Consider the following 10,880-nt stretch of genomic DNA (forward strand, 5'->3'; position numbering starts at 1 on the left):
TTTTCCCTAGTATGATTTCAGTGAACTAGACCAGCAGCTCCTTGTTTCCATGCGAATCTTCAATGACCCGGGACCCAGCGCGCATGACGGGTTGTCCAAATGAGGATCATATTCGGGGAATTTTTTACCGGATGGAGCGGATCGATCGAGCGTCCGAGCGCGAATGACAGAATTAATCTGCTCTTTTCGGTTCTTCACGAGACTACGATCTCTAACGAACCTTGAGGAGTCAGATTTTGACCAACTTGTCCTCTCCATAAACGATGGAGTTCTGAAGAGCGAGAGCGATGGAGCGGAGCAATGAATACTCGTGAAGACACAGAGCGACTTGCACCCTCTGTTGCAGGGGTGTCAGACTTAAATTTTTGGCGGGCCACATCGAAAAATTACTTTCGTATTGAAAGAGAATATTTGCCTATCGTCCACGGGAGAATGCTTTCCTGCGGGAATCGAGGGAGAACGCGTTTGTTCGGTCTCACGGGGGGATTCATTCCACCGATCTCATTCGATTTCAAAGCACTCTCTCGAAATGGTCGGCTTCGAGTATTTGGGGAAATAGTGCCGGGCCACAAAAAAAGACCTCGCGGGCCGCGGGCCACATCTGGCCCGATTGCCACGGATTTGACACCCCTGCTCTATTGCACACTCTGGTTCTGCCTCGGCCCGCCGCGGGAGCCTCGCTGGCCTGGGGTGCCACAGTTGCGGACCAGGGTTGGAAGGCTTAGCTCTGCGCTTTGTCTGGTCAGTAGCGGATCCAGGGAAGCGGATGAACATCTGGGACCCGCTTCGGAAGGTCGGAATCCTCGAGGGGAGGCGATCGCCCCATCGCGGTCGCTCCCTACCCCTGGATCCACCAGAGTGTCGTTCGAGATCGAATGCGCTCAAATCGGAAGAGCAGGGCAGGCCGCGTCATCCTCGCGGGCTGCGCGGTGGTTGGAGCGAAGTATTCGTCGACACCGATTTCGACGAGACATTCTCCGAACTGACCATGCGTAGAGTGAGGCCGACCTCGAGTCTCATCCCGGAGCTATCGGCGCAGATGAGCTGAAATTACGTCTGAATGAGGGAAGCGATACGGTGCTTGGCGATGCTGCCCGAGGACTTGGAGCTAGCGAACGTGAACGATGCTGAGACTCGATATTTTTGCCGCGTCATGAAGACATCATCACAAACCGCGGCTCACTGTTCGCCTCCTAGCACCGTACCGTGTTGCGCCGTGATTTCCGGCCTTCTTGAGAGCTCCGATCGCGCGCAAATCTCGCCTCATCTCTCATTCCAAATCAGAGAAAAAATGGGGGTTTCCGCTGTCGGATGGGCCGATCGCGTATCCGTGGCCATCATGAGCTTTCGCGGAGCCTCTCTACGACTCCTTGCTCCAGCCGGCGTTATTCCCAAAGTCACAATGACATAGCATTTTGCTGAGATTCCTACACCGAAATACGCAAACCAATGGCGCCCAACTCTTCCGGCATTCTTCGGTGGAGTATCCATTTCCCCTGTGACTATCAATCAAGGACTGACTCATACTCAAGGCGCAAAGCAAGCTGGCCAACGAGCTCACTTTCGATAGCTCGACAGCCCAGCATGAGCTGTGTAGGATCGTCCCCGATTGAATGCACACCCATCATAGAGACACCAGTTTCAATTGACGTGACTGTGCGACAGTGCTGTGTTTTGTAAGGATCGTGGCTATCGGGTGCTCAGATCTGATGATGCTCATCTGCTCGTCAGCGAAGTCGTCTGGCTCACATGCGATGAAAGGAAAACAACTCGTCATAGTCGTCAACAGTGAAATTTGATTGCAGGCTCTTTGTTCAGAAGAAGAGTCGTGTTCTGTAGATTACAGCTAGTCGGGATACTTTCGCACCCGAGCGCGTCCGCAAGAAGTTCAAGGCAATTGGAGACGGCGACGAGCGACATCAATCGGATCGATTCAACCTTCTAACATCTCGAATCTCAAGTCTCAAGTCATCCAGGCAACAATCCCGGAGTTTTCGATGACCACCGAACCGTAATCATCGAGAATTACTCTTGGCCTAGGAATTCGTCATCGGCGTTTCTCGGAAAGTCAAGCTAGGGAATCTCAAGGATCAGCGTGACTCTCTCTTCTTCTGCGGTTGGACAGTCTCATGGGGGAGTTCTCACGATCGAGGCATTCTCAAATCACAGGGATGGATTACGGATAAAGTTCTAGCCTTCCTCTTCCTAGTTCTGGCGCCAGCGATAGTCACGCTTAGCGTACAATAGTCCGAAGTGACCTTTACCTCGGGTTTCGCGACTGAAGCGCTCGCGCACTTGCTATGACCCCTGTGGTCGGTGTGGACTTCGTCGTTTGAATAAAGCTGATTTACTCATCCGTAGCTGATGGCTCTCCCAAAACGAGGTCATCGTCGCCTTTCGGTCAGCAATAATTAAGTCGAGGCGCTTTTGTTCTGAGAACGGAGCTCGCATTCGACAAACTTCCTATTAATGGTGAATACCGAGAAATACTTCAATTCCGCTGGATTCTGAACTACCGCGCACAGACGCGCGGGGAACTGTTGTGTCATGTATCGAGATTCCACAACTTGGATTCCACAGTGGATAGCTCATGGATCAGCCTATCGGTGTCGCCGAGAGGTCCGAGACGTTCGATCGTGACCCTCACTGAGCCTTAAATACGTAGTCATCTGACTCACGGATAGTCCTGCGGAAGAGGCAGACATTCCCAGGCTCAGCTCGCGACCGAAGTCAGAAAACGTAAGAGACCTGACGTTCGCTGATTAGCAAGACAGTAGCAGCGAGACTTAAGCGCCGGGCATAATTCGAAACAAAAGTAAAAGCGAGTTCTTCGCGGGCCGTCGTAGGTGCAGGATCGCTTTCCTTCGAAAGTGAAGTATCGCTAGGTCTTCCAGTGCAGCCGTTGCAGTGAGCGTTACGTACGCTTAGGAAAGCTTTGAGTGGTTTGCGCAGAACCTCGCACCCAACCAGAAATTAGGGTTCCTCTCGATGATGTTCAAGGACGAAGGGGACGCTATATATAACGGCAAGTGGGGGAGTCTTCAGTCCATCCGATGTTCAGTGTTCACTGGTTGCGCTCAGTAGGTGACGATCCTCGACGGAACTGAAGGCATACCCTTTTCCGGAGACCTTTGAAACCTCGGAAGAGATGGCCAAGTGGCTGCTGGTCAGCCACTACTTCGTGGTAGGTGCCTTAGCGGCCTCGGAAGCGCAATTGAAGTTCGTGCCGGTGCCCGTGGAAGAACGTCTCAAAGTGAAAGACTCCGTAGAATCGCTGAGGTCGTCCCCGAGTGCGTCTTCTCACCATGCTACAGTGGTGCCGATTTCGAATTCGAGTATCCGAGTCAGTCCTCATGATATCACGGGGGCTAACTCGAATCGCGGATTCTCGCGAGCGCTTCACTCCGAGTCCTCACACGATCCAGGTAGGACCACGACGAATCCTTCCGCAACTGACCCCAGGGAAGGAAATTCATATACATAGGTAGTCCTGACGACAGTGGATATCATTGCGACCCTTTGCTATTCGAAGGTCGACTACACGCGGCTGCCAGCTATCAACAAGTGCATCGAGGCGACAGGAGCCATTCACGATATCCTAAAGATTATCCATCCTTCGGGCACCATTCTATAGAGGAGCATTCGCGGAATTTCCGAGGACTCCAGACTCCCCGAGTCGATGTCGATCTACATGGCTCACATTATCAGGGACCATCTTATAGGTGAGTGTCCTGGGCAGAAAAAATCGTGCGGAGAGTTTGAGTCATTTCTAAAGGAGTCATTCAGGTTTTCTCCTTCCACCGTGTTCAGACATCATCGAGATCAAGGCAACAACATTCGGGAGAATCGAGTGGAGGTCCGCATTGATGACTTCAGACGCGACCAGACGCAGAGGTTCCCGTCGAGCCACAATCGACCTCACGACGTTCCGGGGAGGCAACACTCTGTGCGTCCGTCCGACGGAGGTGAGAACTGCACGCGGCTCAGGTACCTTTTTTTCAAATAAGTTCAGATTCGGGAATCGATGATTGAGTCTTGATCTCCTACCGCAGACCTAAGAGCGAGCGACTGGCAGCCTAGTCGGGACTTCAGACAGCAGGATCGGGAATTCCGTCCACGAGACCGTGATTATCGACAACAAAATCGAGCTTATCCCCATCGAGATAGGACTTATCCTCTGCTCGATAGGACTCATTCGCAACGCGATAGAAATTATCTGCAGCAAGATCAGACGTATCTCCAGCAAGATCGAACGTATCCTCAACAAGATCGGACGTATCCGCAACAAGATCGGACGTATACGCCGCAGGATCGTGGGTATCCACAACCGGATCGAGACTTTCGTCAACAGGGGGGCTTCGGGGATCGCAGAGATGGATCTCGTCAAAGGTTCGTATGGGAAGCTCCTGTCGCCTAGCTGTGAGTCCTTCGGAAGAACGCTGTGAGTGATCGGCGTGTGAATTAGTTCCAGACCAGATGAAGGACGATCGCAATCATGCGGACCACAGAGCCCCTGTCTCGAACCAGACGGACTTTTTCCCGTCGATGGGAACTGTTGCGGATTTGTGAACTGCGCTAATTGTCGCCCGTTCACGCAAAGGTCAGCAGATCTATTCCGTTCGTTCCCAATGAGTTTTCGCTTCGAAGTCTGCCATAGATACGAGGAGGCGTCTCGGAGATGAACTCCAATCGACATACTTTTTCGATTTCAAGGTGTGCGGCTGGGACGGTTTTCGACCTCGACCTTTGGATATGCAATCATGAACGTGATACCCAACAATGCGCCGGCAACAACCGAGGTGGGTTCGAATGCGACGAGGCCCTCATTGCACGTGTTCCCGTTTCAATCATGATCCCTCTTTTTCAATTTTTTTATCACTACCCCCTATGTATTTCCGCAGAATGTGCCTTCCAAACGGTGAATCTCCGCGGACAAGCGCAGGATTACGATAGCCAAGATGATGGAGCTTCATCGAGAAATCCCGACGGAATCAGCGGCAGCGGGTCCAATGGCAGCCCTGGTTGGGAGTACGCCTCAGCATCCGAAGTCAAAGAAGTCAAGAAAAAAACCGGCAAAGTGTCACGCGTGAAGAAAGTCGCCAAAGCATCCAAAGCATAGTCTTATTGTCATCCGTTGGATGGGGAAAAATCCCGAAAATGTCCCATATGTGAAGAGATGCATATTCGCTGATCTTTGATCCGGCGCACAAGTTCAGAGTCTGGGGTCACTCTTGAACTCAACAGCATGGAAATCATTCGCTCCGGTTCTCCGACGCTTCTCCGTGTATCAGGTCTTGTATAGATTCGTCATATTCTCCATTCTGATGGCCCGTATTGAAGAAGTCGTGAGTGATCCCGCTCAGGTGCATCCCGAATCGCTCGCAAAGTCTTGGAATCTCTCGTTGCGAGGACGAGATGTCCGATGAAGCATGAAGCTCCCGTCGCGAAATCTTCAACTGATTCTACTCGGCCTCGTATCTTGCGAACTCTATGGAGCTTTGGCCATTCTGTCTAACAAGGTGGTCCCGAATGGCATCTGAGATCTACCCAGTAAATGTTATATACATATACACAAACATCAATAGATATACCTGGACATTTCTGTATATATCTGAATAAATCATACTCGTTCCATGAGAAAGGTGAACGCGGGGTTTCCTTTGCTGGCCAGAAATTGCATTCTTTCCGAACGTGGAGGGTCGTTTGAGCAGTCTTAGCAGGCCAATCCGACTCATCCCTGGCTCCAATGATTTTCTATAGACCCACCAGGTAGAGCGCTAGGAAGGGAGAACCGGCTGTCAGCCTATGAACCAGACCGATTAATGGAGTCTCCGTTGTGACGCAGAATATTTGAGCGGTGCTGCAGTCTTCGACTCATGAGTTTGTTTCGTGCAAGTCATGAAACCGCAGGAGCAGCAAGTTGTAGTCGTCGCGCGCCGCTGACGTCAAGACAAGCGAGAGCCTACCGAAAAGGTGAGAGAGCTTGTTTATTTCACATCCTAGACGCTGCCCGATAAAAGCTCCGAGGTCAATATGGGAGCGTCATTCGCTGCGGATCTCTCATCCTCATGGTGAAGCAGGAGACGAAACGGGTACGGCAGCCGTGGATGTGTTCACTCCCCCCGGAGGATTCCGGAAAGATCCGCCCCTGCGAATCGTACGACCCGTAAATGCTCCGTAACGCTTCTTGTTTTCTTCCTCCAGTTCGCGCAGCTGGACAAAAACGGAATGGTGAATATTGTCATCGACGAGGAGAAAGTCAAGGAGGCGTACAACGATGTTCGCAAGGACACTTCATCCACCAATTGGTGAGTCACAATGCACATCATTGCTTCGCGCATGCTTAGGGAAGATCCGCGCGATCCCGACATGCTGACCACGAATCCTTCCATTCCCGAAGGATTCTTCTCAAATACTGCGATGGTGAAGTGAGACCCGAAGATCGGGGCGATGACTTCGATGCTCTCAAAACGAAAGTTGAGGCTCTGGAGCGCGCCTTCATCTATATGAGGATCGCCGTAGGCGACGAAGTCAGCAAGCGGTAAAGTTCCCGTCGCGAGTGTAGTAGATATTCGTGTGGATGCGAGCTCTATGAGGATGTCCCCCATGATCCGCCCACCTTCACAGGTACAAGTTCGTCTTCGTCACTTGGCAGAGAAATCCGGATGCGATCAACGTGGTCGAACGAGCCCGGATGTCGAATGATAAACAGCTTCTGAAGAACGTCATTACGGTTGGTGATTCATAGAGTCCCCCTCACTAGACGGGCAAGGCGCTTTAAGATAGTGTTTGTCAGCTTCCCAATCTGTTCCGACAGGAGTTCTCCGTCGAAATCCAACTGGAGGATCCGTCAGACTTGTCGCTTGAGTACATCGGTAGAGCAGTTCAGAAAAACGGAGCGTGAAGCCGGCAGGGTCGCTGCTGGAAACGTGGAATTCATCGGACGCGCACAGTAATTCGGGGGATGGAAGTAATTTCTCAATCAAGAGCAGGACCAGCCACAGTTTCTCTTCCTATCAGAGGCACCGACATCTCACCTTGACTTTCGCCGCATCGAGAGGCAGCCGCAGGTCCATGTGGCCGCTCAAGCATATCGCCTGATCGCCTATTGTGGTTCCCAAGTTGCTCCTTACTCTGAATAATCGTTCGCGAGGAACACTTTGCTTCGGCATCGCGAGAGAGGGGAGACTCTGCGATTGGGGAGCCTTCATCAGGAAAGGAGCTTGCGCACCTCGAGATTTCCTCCGTTCCAACACCATGCTGGGAGCGGTCGATCAGGTCATATGTCGATAGATGATCCTGCACAAGCCCAATAATTGTGAACCACGTAGAATTCTTTAGAATCATTGATCTCCTGGACTTCGGGGGCTCAAAGCCGCCTCTAAACGATCTTGAGAATATCGGGAGTCACGGTTCTGCGGGAAGAGCTTATTGGCTGTACTCTGTCGATCCCTGAGCTATACATGGAGAATTACTTTACGAATTACAGAGTAGTAATATTCATGATTTTCTGAGAAATCAACATAGGCGAGAAATCCGGAGACCGATTTTGCCGCGATGGCGGCAGCCGCGGAGAAATATCAAGATAGATGATCAGTCGTCCTCCGGAGAGGTACATGTAGGTCTCCTCTGAACACGCATCGGTACTCCGGTACATGTAGGAATAGAGACTAGATGGTCAAACGCGAAGTAATGGAGGGCTCTCCATTCTGGAAACGTCTTCCTTGTCAGGAAGCGATTGAGCATAGGTATCACTACGCATAGTCGGCTGAAGACGCCATCTATACAGCTCCGAATAAATACAAATCATTATGATGGTAGACCTTAGTGAGTTCCGAACGTGTATAGGCAATGTTCGAAGAAAAGTTATTCATTTGTACGGATTCGGAGTTTCTCTGGGAGAGATTCTTGCCGCAATATTCTAGGGTCAATTATGGTCATGTATTCGGGTCGATGGACTCATTTATCTGATGAGGTTACGAAGCAAGACCCCTCATATCGCGACGGCGGGCCCTCCTCTCGACAGTCGACTGGGTTGACTCCCTTTCTCAACTTGCAGCGCTCTGGATTCTAGAACAAAACGAATCCCCTTACCCTCCGAGATATCTTGGCCTGGGCGCAATCACCTGATCCACTTGGATAGAAATCACGAAGGACATCCGGAACGAAACAGAATGAGTTCCTGATTTTGCAGAAATGTCCCCCCGGGACTCATGCACCCTCCATAATGCTCGGGGCGGAATTACTTGGAAATGCCGATGCTCTCTGCAAATCTCTGTTTTATCCTCCTGCGACCCGTATCCCGATACCCGTCCTTCAAGGAGCCTCCATCAGAGCACAGTGGGGACTGATGAGGCTGTACGTTTGATGTACGAGGAAGAGCGAAATATGCATGAATATACATACATATTCCGGTGTTTCGTCGTCAGAAGCCCCGAACACTACGTACGTCCGTTCAAATCTCTCGTCTTACCCAAATTCCTCTATTGATCGCCCGTATGGCTTCCTTAAAAAGCCAAGCATAGAAACATGATCGAATCCGTCCGAAATCGGTTCCTCGCCCGCCTCCGCTGGCGCTGTTCCCCCATGGGCGAAAGACCGTCTCTTCCCCAGCTCATGAGCCTGCTATCCCAACAAGACGTTGGGATACTCCGCAAGATCTAGAGCCTGAATCTCGGAGAGCATTTCTTCAGCATTGCCCCCAACAACCTCAGAAGCCAACTTTCCATTCGGCCCAAGGCCATCGCCCGTACTGAAGTCATAAATAACCAATGGTCGTGGCGCATCTCTTAGAGTTCGTCCTCTAACAAGATCCCCTCCAAATTTTTCGCGCTACGTCCCTCACGAACTTCCTGACACTGTAAATAAGTCCCTCACATGCGCCCTCTTTTTCCCCCTTTGTGAATAAAGGAGTCTTCGAATTGAATTGAATTTGAATTGAGATACCGGGTGGGAATGCGGCGGACTTTCTTTTTCTTTAAACTTTCTTGAAAGCTATTTATGAGTATACGGATATGGCAGACGGACATGAGGATGACATTCATGACCGGTGAAATTCAACGAAACAGAATGCGGCGACGACAGAATTCTGCACCGGTGGCAGAAGAACGTAACAGTATTTCCTAACGTGTCGGAGCTCATCCTTCCTCATCAGGATTGAAGTCGCTATCGTCTTCATCATCGTCATCGTCGTCATCCTCTCGTTTCTTTGCCTCGCTTTTCACCCTGTGCAAGTAGGCGTCTGGACCGGAATCGTCTTCTTGGTCCGAATCGTACATGACCTCGTTGGCAAAGGTTTCTTCGGCTCCACGCTGTTTGTTGCCGATCTTGAGCTTCTTGCTCTTGGCAAACTCGTACAGTCGATCGTACTCGTCTTTCTCAATCGACGAGAATACATGAGTTATCCGATTCCGCAGGTGTACTTCGATATCAAAGGATCGGGTCGAACCGCCCGACCGAGCGAAATTAACTGACGAGATCTCCTCGAATCGGATATGAAGTGGAGGTTTGTGGACGTACATGAAGCCCTTTTCAAGCGGGTACAGTAATCCATAGGACGATTTGTAAGTGCACGTGATAGCCGGTGTGCCATTCATGCTCTTGTAGTTTCCAGGCGTTGTGATCTTCCGCTGGACCACAGCCTTGACGATTCGACTGAGGGTCTCAAAAACGGGTCCACTCATCTCCTTTTCGAGTTTGCCATCATACTTCTCCTTGAGATCGCCAGCGCTCATAGAAAGAGTTATATCTTCTTCGTCCTCTTTGTTGAACATCAGTATCAAGAAGTGGTATCTTGTTTGACCTTGCTTTATCGGGGGATCGAGACTGAGAACAAAGTGCATCTGACGTCCATCCTTGTGAGGGAGAAGAAAAATACGGAGTATCGTACTGACAGGTATTTTGTAATCGAAGGTTTTTCCATGGAGCTGGATGAAAGTCGTGAATATCTTGATGTCGTAGCGACCTGGAAGTGCGAAAGGGACCTATAGCGGCGCGAAATGAAGTCTCCAGAGGGTAGATATGAATCGATCCTCGATCGCCGTCCTCACCTCTCGGCGTGAGGCACTGAACGCCATTGAAGTTGGCAATCGCGTCTCCCGTAGCTTGTGTGATGCCAGCCCCCGACATGACATTAGCTTTGAAGGCCTCGACGGCATAACGTCTGGATTCGGATCCGTAGGGACGTAAAACCGCATCTCCATCATGCACGAGGGAGCGTCATCGTTCGGTTGGAACTCGAGAGTGACTTCATTCTTGCTCGTCGAACAATTTGACACGTACGCCAGCGGAATCTGCGCGAAGTTCCGAGAAAGAGTCAGAATATCGGCTGGTTCCGATTCTGAAAACAAAGCTTGCGGGATAGGAGGATCACTTACCTCGAAAGCTGGTACTTTGTCGATATCGAAGGACAATACTACCGGATCGAAGTTAACTGTGCCCCAGTTTCGACCCGTTAGAGAGAATTCCTTAGTCTTCATATCCAAATTATAAAACTCCTATAGGAGAAGGATGAATTAGTCAGCTCATGAATCTCAGAAGCCCAAAGTACTCGGCGGTATTTTCTCAGCCGTGAGGACGGCATACGTTCAAGCTTCTTCGTTGGGGAATCAGCCATTGGAATGATACCTTGAAGAACTCTCTCAGTTTCCCTCTCTCGTCATTCTGGAAACCTCCGAATCGATAGAGGGACGGGTTTTTCGTCTGTATTCTGAGACCGTATGCGCCGGCTAGTCTCTGCCAAAAGACACTCTCGACCTGGTGGGGAAATGGAGAGCTCAATACCAAAATGCCCAAACGGATCTCACCGAGTGAATTTTGCGGGCCGACCTCGATGAGTCCCCCACCCGAGCTTCCGAATCCTCGGGACAGCGATATAAGAT

The 10,880-nt window shown here is 50.8% G+C and overlaps 3 protein-coding genes across 3 annotated transcripts; 2 read left to right on the forward strand and 1 right to left on the reverse strand.

Moving 5' to 3' along the window:
* The first annotated feature begins 3,148 nt into the window (after nucleotides 1-3,148).
* LOC100899446 (uncharacterized) lies at nucleotides 3,149-5,524 on the forward strand. The gene is made up of 5 exons (XM_018639204.1): nucleotides 3,149-3,290; nucleotides 4,189-4,389; nucleotides 4,477-4,600; nucleotides 4,714-4,799; nucleotides 4,902-5,524. Exons 1-5 carry the CDS (start codon nucleotides 3,149-3,151, stop codon nucleotides 5,117-5,119), a joined length of 771 nt encoding a protein of 256 aa, XP_018494720.1. The 3' UTR covers nucleotides 5,120-5,524.
* Nucleotides 5,525-6,047: 523 nt separating this feature from the next.
* LOC100899587 (coactosin-like protein) lies at nucleotides 6,048-6,904 on the forward strand. The gene is made up of 5 exons (XM_003737530.1): nucleotides 6,048-6,092; nucleotides 6,205-6,308; nucleotides 6,401-6,541; nucleotides 6,628-6,733; nucleotides 6,818-6,904. The coding sequence occupies exons 1-5, from the start codon at nucleotides 6,069-6,071 to the stop codon at nucleotides 6,902-6,904; spliced, it is 462 nt and encodes a 153-aa protein (XP_003737578.1). The 5' UTR covers nucleotides 6,048-6,068.
* Nucleotides 6,905-8,940: 2,036 nt separating this feature from the next.
* Nucleotides 8,941-10,755, reverse strand: LOC100899731 (FACT complex subunit Ssrp1-like; the record flags this gene model as incomplete). The annotated part of the gene is given in 5 exon segments (XM_018639213.1): nucleotides 8,941-9,964; nucleotides 10,050-10,152; nucleotides 10,155-10,292; nucleotides 10,377-10,496; nucleotides 10,627-10,755. Coding segments are annotated over 5 exon segments (1,317 nt in total), but the record flags the coding sequence as incomplete, so codon positions are not given.
* Between the last annotated feature and the right edge of the window lie 125 nt (nucleotides 10,756-10,880).

The sequence above is a fragment of the Galendromus occidentalis genome, unplaced genomic scaffold, assembly GCF_000255335.2.
Source record: "Galendromus occidentalis unplaced genomic scaffold, Mocc_1.1 scf7180000075563, whole genome shotgun sequence".
NCBI lineage: Eukaryota > Metazoa > Arthropoda > Arachnida > Mesostigmata > Phytoseiidae > Galendromus > Galendromus occidentalis.

Coding starts and splice junctions, on each gene's coding strand:
- LOC100899587 (XM_003737530.1), top strand. CDS start 6,069: ATGGTGAAGCAGGAGACGAAACGG. Junction 6,093..6,204: donor TGAAGCAGGAGACGAAACGG/GTACGGCAGCCG, acceptor TTCTTCCTCCAG/TTCGCGCAGCTGGACAAAAA. Junction 6,734..6,817: donor TTCTGAAGAACGTCATTACG/GTTGGTGATTCA, acceptor CTGTTCCGACAG/GAGTTCTCCGTCGAAATCCA.
- LOC100899446 (XM_018639204.1), top strand. CDS start 3,149: ATGGCCAAGTGGCTGCTGGTCAGCCACTACTTCGTGGTAGGTGCCTTA. Junction 3,291..4,188: donor ATCGCTGAGGTCGTCCCCGA/GTGCGTCTTCTC, acceptor TCTGCTCGATAG/GACTCATTCGCAACGCGATA. Junction 4,390..4,476: donor AGAGATGGATCTCGTCAAAG/GTTCGTATGGGA, acceptor GTTCCAGACCAG/ATGAAGGACGATCGCAATCA.